Below are 17,363 nucleotides of genomic sequence, written 5' to 3'. Positions count from 1 at the left end.
GGGGGGGGGGTTGGTCAAGGTTGTCGCCATAATCCTGACTGCCAGTGGTTTATTTTTAGAGTCGCATTGTTTTTTTTGTGTCCTTTATAAATTTAAATCCCCGACAAGCCTCGGTCCAGAGGAGGCTTGAGGCGCTGGATTCTTGTTATGTAAAGGCCCCGGAGACACTGGAGTGGCCGTGGCCCGAGATGGGAGGGAGGGGGGGGGGAGGAAGCCAACCTGAAGCTGGATAAAAATACCCCACGGGATCGTCTTACGGCCTCGCCTGCCCGGCCTGGAGATAAGTCATGCTGGTCGGGCAGGGACAATGACCGCTCTGGGTCCTAGCGGGACCAGCGACTGGACAAGTTGCCTGAAAGGTCTCCACCTGTTGTCCGACAAAGAGTAACCCAGTGTGAGCGCGTGGCCCACGGGCCGCTTGTCTCCATGGGCTCTACATCACGTCGCCTGGATGAAGAGAGAGACAGAAGTGGGGGGGGGGGAGTTCGAGGTCGAGGTGTTTTGATCCTGGAACTCGCCTAGTTACGTAAGTTGGCGTACACGCACAATCGCCGCTCGTGTCCCTTACGTAAACGCGCGCACTTCCGTGGGGAGTTGTTGCTTTAGGGGCTGTTCGCTTCGACTTGGGGATCTAAATATTACGGGGTCCCTTAAAGCTCCGGCCGGTCATCGGAGTCGGTAGGGGCCTCATTTTATATGTGCCCCGGTATAAAAGCATCATGGGGTCCCACGAACCCCAATGTCAGTCCTGGTCCTTTTGGAACCTCGTAATATTTGGACCCTTTAAAGTCACGTGGTTTGGGCACAGTCCCTTCTCTACCCTTCCGCTAAGCACAGGAAAATTAATGACGAAAGGAATGAAGCCGTTCCCTGGCTGAACTCCACCCCGTCCTCCCCCTCGAAAGCACAGCTCAAATTCACGCCCGACAAGAAAACTAGCATGAGACGCTACCGTCGCGGTCTCGGTCGCGGTTGGGAAGGAAGAGTTAGCGCGCTGTCTGTTGTCTGTCTAAACGGCTCAGTCTCCGAGCGGATTCTTAAGCCCTCTTCGGCGCAATTCTGAGTCTGGCTTCCCCCGTTTGTCTTTTTCAAGGGCGTCCGCGGCCCTCTTCCTCCCCTCTTCAGCAGCCGAACTGACAGCCGTCTGACCTAACCCGTCAACCCTTTCCTTGTTTCAGTGACTTCATCATCCTTCCGGGCTTCATCGACTTCACCGCGGACGACGTGGTGCGTATGTAATAGCCAGGTCTGGCTCCCCGTCCCCGTCGTGGTGCTCTCCTGGAATTCCTGACCCCCCCCCCTCCCCCATCTCACAGGGGGACGCGTTTGCTGAGGCGCGCCACGCAGCTGCAGGAGCGAGCGTTGTATGCCGCGACTATGGTCTTGACGGCGCTGATCGATAGGCGAGTGGGCCTGAGCGGGCTCACTCAGCGGTCCCGGCGTGGCCCAGCCAGCCGCTGCCCGGGGATGGGACCTCCCGCCCCCATCCTCACCCCAACCTCCACCCCCGCCCCTTGTTTTCAAGGTCGTTTCCTCCCGGGCGATCGTCCTTTATGTCTAGTGTCATTTCTAATGGAGCTTTTCATTTTTCTTGTTTAGGAACTTACCTCTGCTCTCACAAAGAAAATCACTCTGAAAGCACCTCTGGTTTCCTCTCCCATGGATACAGTAACGGAATCGGAAATGGCAATTGCTATGGCTGTAGGTATTTCCCTGTTCACCGTTCACTGTTATGTTCTGTAATTTATTTCCTTTAATTATTGGAACATAAAACTTTTCAGCTTTGTGGCGGAATAGGAATCATTCATCATAACTGTACTCCTGAGTATCAAGCAAATGAAGTTAACAAAGTCAAAAAGTACAAACATGGTTTTATTAGAGATCCTGTGGTTCTAAAGCCAGATGACACAGTGAGTAATGTAGTTTTATCAGTTGTCTTCCTGTAGGAATGTTTTAAAAATTGATCCTGTGGGGTCGTTCCAATACTAAGTGACATAAAGGGGGGGGGGGGTACAAATTTTATTGGGTCTCATAAGGATCAGGAACATCATTAGAGTCCATAGAGACCCCATAATCTGTATGTTATGGGGTCCTACACGCGGTCTTGATCCTTTTGAGACCCCAAAATACTTGAACCCCCCCCCCCCCCTAAAAAAAGTCACGCAGTGTAGTATTGGCAGGACCCCTTTCCATCCGTGATAGATTTGCTTTACTATTTCTCATGTATTTTATGTAGGTTTTTAAACAGTAATCAAATACCTTATCTTAGATTTTGAAATTCCTTTTACCTATTAGAAATCTCCATTGTATTGTAAATCCAGTCAATTATTGCTTTGCTAGGTGGGTGAAGTCTTTGAAACAAAGAAAGAACATGGTTTCTGTGGTATCCCAGTAACAAATACTGGAAAATTAGGAGGCAAACTTTTAGGTATGGTTACCTCTCGTGATATTGATTTCTTGGAGGGGAAGCAGAATCATAACATCAAGCTGGAAAACGTAAGTATTATAAGTTTTGTAGCCGAAATTCGATCTTGCTCCTTCACAACTATTTCCCTTGGCTTGCTTACTGCTTGTCATTCTTGTTATCTTGCTTACTTTATGTGATTTTCGTCGATTGTCTTGACCTGAGGCATGAAATTGTTTTATTTTTCAGGTAATGACAAAGAGGGAGGATCTAGTTGTTGCATCTGCTGGTGTCACTTTAACTGAAGCCAATGATATAATTGAAAAGTCAAAGAAGGGAAAATTACCGATAGTCAATGATTCTGATGAGCTAGTTGCTTTAATTGCCAGAACAGATCTGAAAAAGGCTCGTAGTTACCCTGATGCCAGTAAAGATGACAATAAACAATTACTTGTTGGTGCAGCAATTGGAACACGCGAAAATGACAAGGAGCGATTACGTCTTCTTGCTGCGGCTGGAGTAGATGTTGTTGTTCTGGTTTGTACATACATTTATCATCTAACACCCCTGGCTTTTATTCTTTAACATTGTTTAATTGTTTCTCTCTTTCACCTTCTTTCAGGATTCTTCTCAGGGTAATTCAACTTATCAAATTGATATGATTAGATATATTAAACAGACTTATCCTGAACTTCAAGTCGTTGGAGGAAATGGTAAGCCCTTACCATTATTCATTTTAAAATACTATTGATCTTAACTCCTTGAATACTAATTCTGCTCCTCCCAATTGCAGTTGTTACGGCAGCTCAGGCCAAAAACCTGATAGATGCTGGTGTCGATGGTCTCCGTGTTGGAATGGGTTCAGGGTCTATTTGTATAACCCAGGAAGTAATGGCTGTAGGCCGGCCACAAGGAACTGCAGTTTACAAGGTGGCTGAATATGCCAGAAGATTTGGCGTTCCTGTGATTGCCGATGGTGGCATTCAATATGTAGGACATATTATAAAGGCTCTTTCTCTGGGAGCATCAACAGGTCAGATCTTGATGTTTATGATATGATCCATAATATAACCATCTATCATTTTTCTGACAACTTGTTTTCCTTGCAGTCATGATGGGATCCCTGTTAGCTGGAACCTCAGAAGCTCCAGGTGAATATTTCTTCTCAGATGGTGTGAGATTGAAAAAATATAGAGGTATGGGTAGCCTTGAGGCCATGAATCGCAAAGATGCCAAGGGAGCTGCAATGGATCGTTATTTCCACAAGTAAGTTGGTACATACTGCAGTGCGTTTCCCTCTATTCACCTTTTCAGACTAAACAATGTTACATTTTTACAGTGAAATGGATAAGTTAAAGGTGGCACAAGGTGTCAGTGGAGCAATTGTGGATAAGGGCTCAGTACGGAGTTTCCTCCCTTACCTTGCTTGTGGAATCAGACATGGTTGCCAAGATATCGGTTCACGAAGTCTATCAGCCTTACGGTGTGTACTTAATTATACTTTAAAACATCTTGCATGCGTTCTTCACTCAGGACTAACACAATTTTTTTGTCTCCAGGTCAATGATGTACTCCGGAGAGCTCAAACTAGAGAGGCGTTCCAATTCTGCCCAAGCAGAAGGTAATGTTCACAGCCTTTTCTCTTATGAAAAGCGCCTCTTCTGACATTCGAAGGATTCTAATGATACACATAATATTCATGATAACATAAACTTCTAGCTATGTGATTTGTTAATGAAATTTGACATTGATTGTAGACTTGGTAATAACTCCGACTTTGCTGAAACTTTTGATGTATATGTTTTAGGATTTTTTAAATTGACAAATAGGTTTTAACAGAATCTTGTATATAGGAAAGGGACCACAGTTTGAACTTCAGATTTATGACTTCTCTTAAATATGCTCTTTCTGTCACAGTATTGATCAATAAAAAGATCTAATTTATATTTCTGTTTTAATTAATACTGTTTTTGCCATAAGCGAGGTGAGTGAGGGAAAGTGGCAATACAGAGGGGGGGCCGCGTCAACCAGCAAGTTTTGGAAGGAGTATTTATTGAGCTGATGTCAGACCTGACTGCGTGACCTAAGAAATGAGTGGCTCTTGCTATGAACAAACAGTCGGGTACTAATGTTTTGCAGTTTAAAGTGTTCAAAAGAGCCAAGTGGCAGGGTGGCAACTAAGTGTGATCATATTTTGCTCTAGCTGATCTGCCACTCTTGATTAGCTACATAATCAGGGTGGCCACGCAACCTGGAAGTCAGGGAAGAGTCAGGGAAAATAATATTGGTCAGGGAAGTCAGGGAAAAGTCAGGGAAATTGAATGTTGGTCAGGGAAAATGACTGAATCTTGCCCCATATTGTTGTTTTCAAACTTCCGGTGGCACTTTCAATTTTTTGGGAGGCAAAAAGTTCCAATTAAAATACATTTAAAAGTCAGGGAACATGCGGAAAACAGTCAGGGAAAAGTCAGGGAATTTGAAAACTCCGATTTCGTGGCCACCCTGATAATGCTGCCGGTGGAGAGGTTCACAGGTTATCCCTTAAAGGGCATCTGGCCTCCTCTGCACACTGCATTAAATTAAATGTGGAGTGGATGTGTTACGAGTACCTCCTGAGCTGCTTTTGGCACTCAAGTGCCTTTTCCCTTCCTGCTTGCAGCTTCACCTCCTAGCCAAGTAATATGTTAAAATTCAATTAATTGCTATTTACACCTGTATTTTTCCTGGGGCAGTCATAAACCCTTTCTAAAGCTAGTAGGAATGAAAAAGATTTTTTAAACAAAGTACAAACTTTTATTAGAAAATGTTCAAGCAATGTACCTCACTCTGAATGTCTGCATGACTTCTGTACATACAGCATTCTTAAGATGCAGAGTAGGGTGAAGTCTTGTTCCTCTGGAAACAAAATGGACGGCATCTGTTTGGCACTGTTATGGGCCTTACAGAGATAACATGCGCTTAAAAACAAGCATTTCAGAAGCTTACAAATCGAAGCACCTGAACACATTGTAGCAATACTGTACTCAAAGAAAAGAGTGAATTTGGCACAAAGCAGTATGGTTAAATACAAGCAATTAAAGGTATTTCCACCTTATGCCTGAACATCTCATCCATATAACATGATCAGTAAAATTCCACAATCACTTACTTTAAAGCTACCAATCCAATTGACTGCTGAGGTGCTAATGTCTACATTCCCTACTACCCATAAAGGCAGGAAAATAAATAGTTCTCATATGAAAATGAATAAGGGAAGCTAAAAACAACTTAACTTGAAAGAGTGAAAAAATAAAAAATACAGTGGTAGATTAATATAAAAAAATTACAGTATACAGTAACAAAAAAAAAATGTCTTTTAAACCAGGCAAGAATCTGATGACTAGAAGAAAAAAATGCAATGGCTGTACAACAATAGAACATGAGTAGTAGCAAAACCTTACACTAATTAAGAGTTAATTTGAATTTTCTTGTCGCAAGAATTTGCCAAGACAGTTCAAAGGAGTACAAAATTAGGCTCTCAATACTGTAAAAAAACTTATTGGTACAGTAATACTCATTTAACTAAAACATACCATCTATCAATCTAAAAATCACAATATGTACTTAAACTGGTACAAAACATCAAACATCACAAGCTAGTGATAACCTATTGGAATGTGTTTCAATTCAGAAACTTTACAATGACCTCAGTGAGGTCATGGCAAGTTTCTAGGCATAATGCGAGTCACTTTTCAGGATAAAAAGCCCACTCCTCACAAAAAGTTAGAGAGACCAACCATTGTATCTCACAGTGATGGTCAAATAATTACATTCTAAAGCAATCACATACATCATAATAGCTAAAAACATGATTACATGTCTTTGGTGATACAGTAGTACACATAATTACGAAAAAGCATAAGAAAATAAGGACATTTGAGAGTCACAACCGTGAGAAATGCAATGACAATGTGTCAAACAGATAAAATAACTCACAGTCCTTAAAATTGTACATTAGTGCCTGGGTAGCATAGCATTATTTAGGTACAGTAATATAGCAAGCTAAAGAAAAAGGGATCTCTTCCTTATTCATAGTGAGATTCAATTTTAGACAGTATTAAGAGATCAACCAAAAAGATAGACATACATCAAATTAAAATATTACTTACAGAGTAGAAAATGTATAATAATAAAAAATAAGTTATGAAAATGGAGGGCAAAAGTTACACAGAGCTGTCGCTTACAAAACAAGAACACATTAGATTTTTGTAAAAAGGAAGAGAAAATTGTACCTCATACATCTGCAATAGGCTTGATTTTAATGGTTTGGGTACTGTAACTTGATGTTTCATGTTGGTTTTCGTATGGCATGGTAGAATTCAGAGCCATTTCCTCTTCTTTAGCTGAAAGTTGAGAAAGAATCAGTGACAAGTGAGCACAAATTTAATGACTGCACTGTTATGTGAAACAAAAGACCACCACTTACTGTATGATATGATCTCAGAGCGAGAATATTTGGCACGACAAGCATCATAGAGCAAACACTTGGGACAAAAGCAGCACACCACAATTAAAATTGTCAAAATAAAGCATGAGATGATGACTGACAAAGCTATGATCATCACCAAGCTGCAACAAAACCAGAGACAGTTAAAAAGGAACATGAAATGGTACCTTTATTTATGTTTCTCAAACTTCAAAACACACGTTTGATCTTGAACTTCTTTAATGCAGCAGGAAGACAATCCTCCATCTTCGCAACAATCAGTCTTTTCTGGTTCCTCATCAGTTGGGCAGTACAGTGCAAGGCCTGAACTCAATAAGGTCTTGCATTCTCTTTTTTCCTCCGTCGAACCATCTACAAAAATTGTAATAACATAGAAATTAGCACAAAAATATGCGTCACACGGGTTGATCGTTGTTCAAGGTATAAGATGTCAGGTCATTAGTCACAAACACTGGAATGTTGAATATAGAAGCATAAGACCAGATCAATCGGTTTCTGAAAAACCGCTGACAAGCATAACCTAAGACAATCTATAGATAATTCCAGACCATAAAGGACTACATGAATAATCAGAGAACTTCGAGAACGTTCCAATAAGGATAGTATTTCGTATATTTATAGATCGTTGTGTGTTATTAGAAAATTACATTAAATTAAGAGGTGACAAGGACTTACAGGTTAACACGATGAACAAGGACATGAATGCAAGAATGGCTTTGATGTGCATCGTGTTGGTTGATGTTGCTGAGAGAAGTAAACTGTGTACCGTCAATTTCACAATTTAGAAAAAAGTAAATGAGTTGGTAAAATATACAAGGCAAATACTAAGCAAATGTTTGCACTGTGCAAAAGCAAGACCAGCAAAACCCAGGCAAGAAAAGATGGCAGTGTTTGTATTCGCAGATCCCCGCGAGTAACGGTAACCTGCGAATAAGGCAGTGGCATGCTAATTTTTTATTGGCAGGTAATCCTGATTCCTGATTTTGCGTTTATTTATATGTATATTTTTTAAATATTTCAATCAATCAATCAAAAATCGCTCTTTTAAGGGAAGGGAGGGTACTAACAGTCAGGGCATGTCAGGGCACTTACTGTCAAAACGCTTGCCATTCTGACGAGTTTGAAATTCCACTGTCTCAGGTGCTGAAAATTATTTAAGAAAAGGCACATATATTTTTGTGGCGATCTCAATGGTTAGGCAGTAAGATACTCAGGTTAACAGTCAAAAACAATCAAATGACAAGAAGTGAGTGTTTCCTGTTTATTAGGATGGTACTAAGAAGTCTTACATAGGATGACATGATTTCCTCTTCCCTTATCAGAAAGCGTTGACAACATACTCACAGACCCTGACTTATCACAATATATGACACCGCCAGAATGTTCCTGTTTCAGAATTTTCCTTTACCAAGGGGTGTTTTTTTCCTGTCCTCCAACAAAATTATGGCTCTAAAGACTCTCAAGGAAAATGAGGATATTTCAAAAATTCAGACTGGCACACAAAACGTGTTATAATAATCCTACTATAAAAACAGTAAAAAGAGTAGTAAAAATATTTTAAAGTTATTTGTCTTGCTTAACAGCAGGAGATTCACGTTTCATTCAGAACTGCAACCTCATTCAAAAATAGTCTTAATTCTAAGAATTATCTTCCACATAACAGAACTAACAGAGACTTATGGGCTCTTCATACTTTTCATAATATCTCTGAAGCTTCTCTCTTTCCTTTGTTATTGTGTCTTTCTCGATACACCTTCAAATAAAGCAGAACAGCAAAGTTAGAAAAAACAAACAAAAAAACTCACACAATTTTTGTTGATTAAGATTTCTATTTCTCACTGAAATGAGAAATGTGAATTTGATACACATTGTGAAATTAAAAAGTTTGGTCAAAAGCAGCTTTCTACTTACACCTCCAAGTCCTGCATAAGTTTATCAAAATGTGAGGGTAATGCATATAGCCTTGATCTGTATTAAAAAATAAGTTGAGATAAGTAAAATGTAAGCACAAAACATTGTAACAAAAACCTTAAAAAAAATGAAAGCCTTACATTTTGTAGTTTTTAGGTATGCAAATTTTGTCCATGCTACATGTAAATAATTGATAATAAAATTAAATAAAAAAATTGATCAATTAATAATGAACTATGTGTGTTATGGACTTTTACTAGATTTGTGAAATTTAATTTACCAAACATGTATCAGTTGTTCACTGCGAAGATAACTGCGCCATTGAGAGAAGAATACATTCAGCAAAAGTGACAGTGGATCGTCAGGCACAGAACTTGTCTTTGTTATATAATAACTCATAATCTTGGCATTCAAAAATAAAACCACCTAAAATGGAGCAGAAGTGTAGTGTTGAGAGCCATTCTGTGAAAATTGATCAATGTTTCAAAAATACATATTTGTCGGGTCGCCATTTCCTTACCTTGGTATTGTTTCTACTGATGCGAGATGCAAGCCATGCCAATGGATCATCACGGCAAATATTATCTATTTCCTTGTACGGATCAGTCACTTGACCTGTTTTAGTACTCTCTATCATCCTTTGAAGAAAAATTACTACTTCCTTGAATGATTGATTGTCACTGACATAAATAAATAGAAACTGCGGTATCTCACAAACTTGATTCGGAGTAACTGTCAAGTCTGTAAGAAAGAAATATAATTACAATGAAGACAAAATAATTTTACACATTAAATTTGACCAGTTCACTGAGATGGGAATGAGGTATAGAACACATGTAAACAAACCTAGTGGTACATCACCAGGTTGTGGCTGCTTGCCTAGTTTTGGATTCTTCTTTCGGTGATAAAAAAGAATACACATTGTACCAATTATAACTATACAACTTATCACAGCTACAACAGTTATTACTAGAAAACATTTTGTATATGGATGTTCAACATCTTGAATCTCAGTGCTATTACTGGGAATGATGCTTTCTATGTTATTAGGTTCTGTGGCATTTTGCGTAGAACCAGGCAAATATAAACAACAAGAATCTAAAATAATTGTAGACACGTTTTTAGCCTCAACAAGCTTGTCCAAAATAATTTTAGACGTACTTCTAATAACAACAATCTTTACAAATTTACTCACTAAGGAACTTATATAATACCACTTCTTTACATCAATTTCATTTTGATAACTCAACTCAAAACCTTCAAAAGTAGTAATATTGGAACATGGAGACTCCTCCTCAAAAATGTAATAATCAAACTTTTCCCAACCACTTGAATTACTTCTATTTTTTATCCTGTATAGCAAGTTACACGACCCATCCAGATGCCTGGATTCTTCAATCGCAATAAAAGATCCATTACATGCTTCGGTGGCGGGGCAACCTAAAAGCAGAAGTAGGTGAGAATAAAAAGCAATGTCAATAAAGTCGTACCCTTACAATTTATGCAGAAAATAAATTGTGGAGAACAAGGGAATCCCTAATCTTATAGAAACTAAAAGATTCCTAATGTAATAAAATGAAATATGAATTATGGACACTCACTGAGATCATTTGAGGCCGTTGTCATGAAAATTCCTAGCACTAGGAATATACAACAGATGATCATCTTTTTCCTGAAACATTAACCTTGTACTAATGCTTTACACTAAAATGCATTTAAACACTAACAAAAAATGACATTTCAAATTTCCTCCAAGAAACATGATAACAGTGAATAAGATAGAAGTGTACTAGTTTTGTTTCAGAGTGCCTCATTGGGTTGAGCCTATCCCGGCTCTGTTTACTAAGACCTCTGTCAGACGCTGAACACCCTATTAAACTGATGAACGAACGGAATACCCGGATCGGATACCAGGACCAGGTACCTCCCCACCCTCCACCCCCACCCGCCGCCCGTAGCCCGCCGAGCCCGCCCGCCAGTTTCTGCATATAGTGCAAATAAATATCTTCTGCGAATAAGCAAACAAAATATAAGAGCCACGTCGGCGGGGAGGTGAGGGGAAAGGCGGAAAGGGAGAGCAAGGGAGAGCGGGAGAGCAAGCAAAGTAGCAAAGTGAGGAAAGGAGAAAGGCGGGGTGGGGTGGAGAGGAGGAAAGTCTGATCATGTGTTGACCGCCTGTCATGGCCCTAGTTTTACTCTGAACAGATGGATTACCTTAATGTTTTCTTGACTATCAGCATATGGCCATAACAGCGTGCGACTTTTACTGGGTAATCAGCAACTTAGCGTATTATTTGGGGACATGTTTGTGAGCTTGTACTGCTTACCGGGCATTTTAGGGCCACCGATCGTTGCTCCGAAGTAAAACTTTGGAGCTTCGTAGTGCTAGAAATCCGCTCAATTAACTTCTGTATGACAGCGGATTTGATCCCACATTAGAACTATGCAATCCCTTGTTATGTTTGGCTATCTCAAGTAGAGTACTCACTTTACTACTCTGGCTTTACCGCGCCAAAGAACGTATATTTGTCTGATGTGGGTTTTATGAAAGTAGGCTAAGTGCAATAGACAGTTAATGTTGTCCTTACGCCTCTTTTGTTACATTCCATTAAACGTGCAGTAACCTGCATTAGAGATTCGAGTTTGTCAGTTTCCTTTTGACATGCATGTTATCTGATGATCTGATCCAACTGAAGTGTTTTCCCTCCTTAACCTATATTCTTTTTAAGTTAGCTTTGACTATTTTGTTCTGTGTTGCTCACCCATGAATTTGTTTTGGTACAGTAATTGTATAGCTGCTGATCCATTTCAATCTTGTTCCTATCTTGTAGAGAAGTCTCTGAACCTTTTCTCGAAACAGCTGATTGCCAACACCATCCCCAACACATGTAAGCACCTCACTGAATTATGTTGTTTTCCAGATTAGATATTCCATTGAGCTGGTGATTAGAGACCCCATTATAAATTATGGAGGCCATGAACTTAGTAGAGGTTGTTTTAAATCATGGACATGAAGAAGAGACTGAGTAAGATGTGATTTTGAGGCCTACATTTCCTTGTTTCTCTGTGTCTTTGTATGCACTACATCAGTTTTTCTTCAATTGCAGCGAATCTGCAGCAATGACAGATGCAACAAAATCTTCCCCGATTAAAGGATTGGATGAATCTGTAACAATCACTGTTACAAGGACCCCAGGTAGACCTGGTAACACAGAGAGGCTAACTGGAAAGCCAGCAAACTTCGCCCTGTTGTCATCTCCTGCTAGAAATGGAAAGAACTCTGATGTCACATGCTCAAGTCCAAGAGAGGAAATGACCTGTAATGTGTGTGAAAGGGTTTTTAAGTATAGAGCAGCATTCCAGCGACATGAAGCACAATGTGGACTCCCAATTGCCTTAAAAATAGAAAGGTACTTCTGTTACACACTTTTCAAGTCAATCCCTGCTAAGATACATTGTGTCCATCCATTCCGAACTTAAAACTAAATATCTTGCTTTGCTCCAGGGCTGCCATTATTGAAGCAAAAAAGATGGAAAAAGCTGTTTTGTTTGAAAAACGTAAATTGGAGGAGAAGCAGGAAAGACTTCCCAATAAGGATACTCCTAAACTTAGCTGTCAAACATGTTTAAAACAGTTTAGTGATGAAGACACCTACAAAAGCCATAATTTTGCTGTATGTCTTATTTATTAATATAACTTTTTGTGTTACAGAGTAGGTACCTTTATTTTAGTTACTTAATTAACTGTCTTAATTTTTGTGCAGGCATGTGCCGCCGAAAGAGCCACATACACCTTTGCTTGTAGTGTTTGTAAAGCTCGGTTTAAATATAAAAATCATATGAGACGACATGAAGATTCTCACAATAATGTGCGCCGTTACAATTGTGAAGTATGCACCACTGCATTTTTACGTCCCGACCATTTGAAGGTAAGCACTGTTAAAATTTTGTATCTTATAGCAATAATTTTGTCTTTTAAGTGTACTAATTGTTTCTGCTTGTATCAATATCTTAGCGACACATGATGCGCATGCATGGAATAGTTCACCTTCCATCACAAAGTGCACCGTAAGTACCTTTCAGTTGTCCTTTTTTTCCTCATTTTTTTTTTGTTACTATTTAAATGCAATACAATCTAAATCGTTTCCAAATATCTTCGCCAATTTAATTTTCACTCTTTTACATTGGTACATGTATAGGTAATATTACTTTGTCTTGTAATTCTATGGGGGATCAAATATCAATGAGAAGGTTATGTGTTTGCTATGGTTTTGTTTCAATGCCACAGTGAGAAGTTAACTTTGAAACCAAGTCCAGGACCTCCAGCAGTTCACACGTCAGATGAAAAAAGTTCTATTGTGACCACGTGAGTTCTAGCCAGGGTAATTTTAATGTAGCAGTGTACCAACATCTCTTTAAACTTCTCTGACTAACTGTTCACTCTTTTCTCAACTCTCCATGTTCATCATAGTCTGACTTCAACCTGATGAGGGCATCAGTAATAATCATGCTAGGATAGGATTGTGAATTGCGTGTCTTCTTTGGTAGTTAATTCAATAATCTTAAAAAATGCAGTCAAAACTCTCTTCTCACTTGGTTCAGAAGGCTATGGGTTGGATTGGTTATATGCTAGTACTCCTAAATTCCTAAATTTTCAAACACCTTTAAACCTTTACAAAAATATGAATGTTTCCAGAGAGTATGTGATATGTGTATGTTTAATTTTCAATTTTCTATGTTCCTCCTGCAGGAAAAATGTTCCCATGCAATGTCCCATGTGTAACAAAATCCTCAGTCGTAGAGATCATCTACTCCGACACATGCGTAATGTCCATCATATCAACAATGATTCTAGGTTTGTTCAAGTGATTTTGAACTTTGTACTTGTGTATCTTCTTTCAAAAGGTATCTTGTAATCTTACGTATTTCATATTTTTCAGAAAACGTTCTAGAAATTCTGATCCTATATTACAAGGTTTTGGTGGGGGTGTGATGGATTTATTTGGCGATACTTCACATAATGTTCATAATGATGATGATGAAGAAGAAGGAAGTGAAAATCAGAGTATGGAGTCTCAAGATGGACTGTTGATTGATGAATCATATGAAAGTGTCAAAAGAGAAAACGACTCACCAGCACCAGAGACTCATGCTGAGTCAGAAGAAAACACCACTTCTCACGATAGTTTTGTTAACGGTGCTCATCAATTGAATGAGCCAACAGAAACTCCCTTAAACTATTCCTACAATCAATTTCAAAATGATTTAAATGTGAAGGTGCAAGCTCATTTAGCTGAAAATCAAATGTTGACGTCGCCTTTCAGTAATGGAGTGCCAAAAACTAAAGTTGCTTCTCAGATCGCTGCAAATAATGCACCTAATGTAAGAAGTAATGCAGAGGTAAAGTCGCGGTATTTTAATAATAGTGACAGCAATCAAAGTGTTTTGTCTAACAACACACGAAATTCAGGTCATGATTGGATTTCTGATCTGGCAAATTTTAACGGCTGGTAATGAAACAATATTTGTTTGTAGTTTTCAAATTGAATCAGTCAACATTCTCAACAAGCCGTGCTTGGCATTATTTAAATTTTTATGAACTTCAGTCACTAGTGACACTGTATTTCCTGATTACAAGCAGGAAATGTATTTCCTTCTTTTCTATTTCTTGACAAGTCATCATTCATTGTTCATAAAACCAGTAAAAACTTTCAGTAAGTTTTAACATCTTCTAAGACTTGCATCTTTTAATTTATTTAGGAAGAATTTGTTCAGAATTGTACAACTGGGAAGAAACTGTCTTTTCTTTTGTTATGCTTCTAATGTGAACAGGTACTAGATATTTGGGACTGTTTCTAAATTGTTAAAAATGTCCAACGTTAATTTCTCAAAAGTTGTGCAATTGATACATAGTCAATGATGTTCCTATTTTTGGTACTGACATTCAGCATTGATGTGTTCATGATGTCACCATAATGATATGTACTGTACTTACTTGAAATGTAGTCCTCTTCACCTGATAAAGAGTCTAGGGGGTCCTATAGGCTCCGTGTATTTGTTGCATATACTACTCTGCCAGTGCATGGGTGGGTTGCATACTTGCTCGGTACCATAAGTCGGCAGAGCAATCGACGATAACAACGATAGGCAAGCGAGCCCGCTAGCATAAAGCGGTACATGATGACAAAAATGTAGTACAGGGTCTCTGGGACACCCTATATATTTATTCCATGAGATAGCTTTACAACTTGGAAACTCACCATCAGAGTTTTTGTGATATTAAAGAAATCCAAACTGTTCATGTTCAATTCAAAGCAGCAAGAATTTTCTGTTTTACTCTTTAGGCATGCATTTAACTTTAGAAGTCACTTTTAAAGTACTTTTAGGTTTTCAAGTCGATATCTTGTGTGTTCAGTAATTGAGTAGTTAGATTGTATGTGAAATCTTGAATATTCAGTATGCGTTTGCCTTTCCTGACAACTTCTTTGCAAGTTTTCTTATATTGTAGTTGATTTAGAGTATGTTCCTTTCTTTAAATAATCAAGGTACAATTTTCTTTTTCTCTTTTTGATATGTGATACAGAAGTAGTGTAAACAGTCTGGGGTATTGCATTTTTAGTTTTTAGAGACCTGTGAATAAAAAGTACAAGTATCCCTTAGGGAAAAAGAATTTGGTTGTGGTAAAGCTTGGATTTATGAATGTTCATGGGAAGTGTCATTTTCATATTCAATTATTTTCAGGATTATTCGAATTTTGTATATACTGTAATTTTTCAGTTAGGTATCAACTTTCAACTGCCATTGATTAATTTGTAAGTGATATTTTAGATTGAGTATGAGGATAAGCTGTATCATTTGATTCCATTACATATACTACACATTTCTTTTGGGATGTGCAGTGGGGTAGTCAATGTAATCAATATTTGTTTATGAAGATGATTTTATATTCATGAACATGACAGCATTTTGTGGTGTGATAATACTCTCCATGTGACCTGTACTGCAGCTGGAAAAAGAGTTGAATGAATTAGATTTACTATTCCATTTTGTAGGATTATGTTGGCATGTAGCATCATATTTTACATCCATTCATTATGTACACTTTCAGATAATGTGTCTGATTACCAGTACATCCGTACAAAACATGATGGTTATACTGTCATAATTTATTTTATATTTTATTATCACGAATATTACATATCTAGGAAGTGCTTTCTTTGAAATTTTGCCTTTGTCTGCATGACTGAAAAACTAAGACTGGCCCAAAAAAAGATATCACTTAAACATCTTTTAAATGATAATTCCCGAGTATTAGCCTATTTGCCCAATGAGCATTGTTGAAAAATGCACATTGTGCTAGGTTTTTATTGAATTTGTTCAGTCAATTGTCCAATTTAGCTCATCAGATTTGTGTTGTAAACTATAATTATACAAAAGCTAATTCCTAAAGGGTTTTCTTTTCATAACAATCCAACATTCTTATGGTTTAGATGATCAAAGAGTGATCATAACATGAAGTATGAATAATTCTGTACAAATCTACTATTTACAGATGTTCTTAAATGGTATTGATTTCACATTTTGCTTAAAGATTGTGACCATTCTAATGTCTGTGATGAGTTACTCAACCTAAGTGAGATATGTGTTCTTTAGTCTTACTATGAATATTTTCTCTTCATAATTATTTTTTAAACTTATAAAGTCCCTTTTCTTTAAGATATTGTGTGTTGGTTTTTCTTTAAGCCTTGTAGTGTAAATATTTGAAGTAAGTACATTGTTGAATCTAAATATTCATTGTCTTATTATAGCTCCACCCACAAGCATGCTCCAGTTATGTTTATCATACAGTGAGTACTCAAAATATTGAAGTGTTTGAGCATACAAAAATAAGTTACAGCACAATCAACTAAACTAAAACAGGTACTACTTTAAATACTAAAATACTTCCCTTATAAATATAATATCACTTGGAAGATACATAAAATATTTTACCAGTACACTGCTGCTTTATGGAACACCTAAACTGATGACAATACATTTTGAAGTCAGGAGCCATTTACACTATTACTATCCATCACATTTCTGATGTCAGGGAAACACGTCCGTTTAGCTCATCTTATATCTTACACTCTTACGGCAACTGCAAAATTATTATTAAAATTGTACGTAAACGTCCCTTCTATGAACAATCCATTGGCACAAAAGAGATGCAGTTATTGCCTGCCTCCTAGGTCGAATATTGGGAACTACTCCACAGCCACCCAGAGCAAATCTATTACTATTTTGTAAACACGACCATCTTGAACTGGGCAGCGTGTTAAATGTTTATCCATTCCCATTTTCATGACGGACTTCTGCCCGTCCCATCCCGTCACCAGCACCCCCGCTCGTCTGAGCCGTCGCTGCACTCAATGAAGCCGTTGCACACCCGGTTCTTGGGCAGGCACTGGCCCAGCGGACAGCGGTGGCCCTGGCACGCCGTCTTGGAGTCCCTCAGGGCCTGCGCCACCTTCCCGTCGCCGCCGGGGCCGCCCCCAGGGCCGCCGCCTTCGCCCATGACCG

At 38.6% G+C, this 17,363-nt stretch overlaps 4 protein-coding genes and 1 long non-coding RNA gene across 12 annotated transcripts in view; 2 read left to right on the top strand and 3 right to left on the bottom strand.

Annotated features, from left to right (window-relative positions):
* The window catches only part of LOC113214682 (inosine-5'-monophosphate dehydrogenase 1b), a 5,595-nt gene extending 1,245 nt beyond the window's left edge, over window positions 1–4,350 (top strand). Inside the window, exons 3-12 of one of the 2 annotated variants that reach the window (XM_026434126.2) lie at window positions 1,179–1,227; window positions 1,600–1,701; window positions 1,782–1,910; window positions 2,341–2,496; window positions 2,654–2,941; window positions 3,027–3,117; window positions 3,198–3,437; window positions 3,514–3,670; window positions 3,744–3,887; window positions 3,964–4,350. In XM_026434126.2, the coding sequence (XP_026289911.1) occupies window positions 1,179–1,227; window positions 1,600–1,701; window positions 1,782–1,910; window positions 2,341–2,496; window positions 2,654–2,941; window positions 3,027–3,117; window positions 3,198–3,437; window positions 3,514–3,670; window positions 3,744–3,887; window positions 3,964–4,069 (1,462 nt within the window). In that variant the 3' untranslated portion in view covers window positions 4,070–4,350. The remainder of the gene's footprint in view (window positions 1–1,178; window positions 1,228–1,599; window positions 1,702–1,781; window positions 1,911–2,340; window positions 2,497–2,653; window positions 2,942–3,026; window positions 3,118–3,197; window positions 3,438–3,513; window positions 3,671–3,743; window positions 3,888–3,963) is intronic. The other variant, XM_052277714.1, reaches the window with a different exon arrangement.
* LOC127752391 (uncharacterized) lies at window positions 4,115–5,023 on the bottom strand. The gene is made up of 2 exons (XR_008012351.1): window positions 4,906–5,023; window positions 4,115–4,629 (listed from the first exon to the last, which is right to left on the bottom strand). It is a non-coding gene; the product is annotated as an uncharacterized LOC127752391 (long non-coding RNA).
* Window positions 5,024–5,174: 151 nt separating this feature from the next.
* Window positions 5,175–8,514, bottom strand: LOC113214689 (uncharacterized). Of its 2 annotated transcripts, XM_026434141.2 has the most exons (5): window positions 7,983–8,514; window positions 7,566–7,634; window positions 7,091–7,241; window positions 6,870–7,012; window positions 5,175–6,786 (listed from the first exon to the last, which is right to left on the bottom strand). In XM_026434141.2, exons 2-5 carry the CDS (start codon window positions 7,615–7,617, stop codon window positions 6,677–6,679), a joined length of 456 nt encoding a protein of 151 aa, XP_026289926.1. In that variant the 5' UTR covers window positions 7,618–7,634; window positions 7,983–8,514; the 3' UTR covers window positions 5,175–6,676. The 2 variants fall into 2 exon arrangements, with proteins under 2 accessions (XP_026289926.1, XP_052133678.1); XM_052277718.1 differs by lacking the exon at window positions 7,983–8,514 and having other exon boundaries at window positions 7,566–7,972.
* On the bottom strand, window positions 8,138–11,669 carry LOC113216973 (uncharacterized). Its single transcript, XM_052277717.1, has 8 exons — window positions 11,564–11,669; window positions 10,403–10,473; window positions 9,648–10,241; window positions 9,322–9,542; window positions 9,082–9,227; window positions 8,942–8,977; window positions 8,802–8,858; window positions 8,138–8,643 (listed from the first exon to the last, which is right to left on the bottom strand). Exons 2-8 carry the CDS (start codon window positions 10,464–10,466, stop codon window positions 8,556–8,558), a joined length of 1,206 nt encoding a protein of 401 aa, XP_052133677.1. The 5' UTR covers window positions 10,467–10,473; window positions 11,564–11,669; the 3' UTR covers window positions 8,138–8,555.
* LOC113214679 (zinc finger protein 366) lies at window positions 10,894–16,589 on the top strand. 6 transcript variants are annotated; one of them, XM_026434121.2, is made up of 9 exons: window positions 10,894–10,913; window positions 11,723–11,827; window positions 11,909–12,211; window positions 12,307–12,475; window positions 12,566–12,730; window positions 12,817–12,869; window positions 13,090–13,167; window positions 13,552–13,656; window positions 13,742–16,589. In XM_026434121.2, the coding sequence occupies exons 2-9, from the start codon at window positions 11,769–11,771 to the stop codon at window positions 14,313–14,315; spliced, it is 1,506 nt and encodes a 501-aa protein (XP_026289906.1). In that variant the 5' UTR covers window positions 10,894–10,913; window positions 11,723–11,768; the 3' UTR covers window positions 14,316–16,589. The 6 variants fall into 6 exon arrangements, with proteins under 6 accessions (XP_026289906.1, XP_052133675.1, XP_026289904.1 ...); XM_052277715.1 differs by lacking the exon at window positions 10,894–10,913 and adding an exon at window positions 10,920–11,071 and having other exon boundaries at window positions 11,728–11,827; XM_026434119.1 differs by lacking the exon at window positions 10,894–10,913 and adding an exon at window positions 10,920–11,071.
* The last annotated feature ends 774 nt before the right edge of the window (window positions 16,590–17,363 follow it).

This window comes from Frankliniella occidentalis, unplaced genomic scaffold (genome assembly GCF_000697945.3).
Source record: "Frankliniella occidentalis isolate FOCC.00 unplaced genomic scaffold, Focc_3.1 Scaffold11, whole genome shotgun sequence".
In the NCBI taxonomy this organism is placed as follows: domain Eukaryota; kingdom Metazoa; phylum Arthropoda; class Insecta; order Thysanoptera; family Thripidae; genus Frankliniella; species Frankliniella occidentalis.
This window is presented reverse-complemented; position numbering and strand designations above follow the sequence as displayed.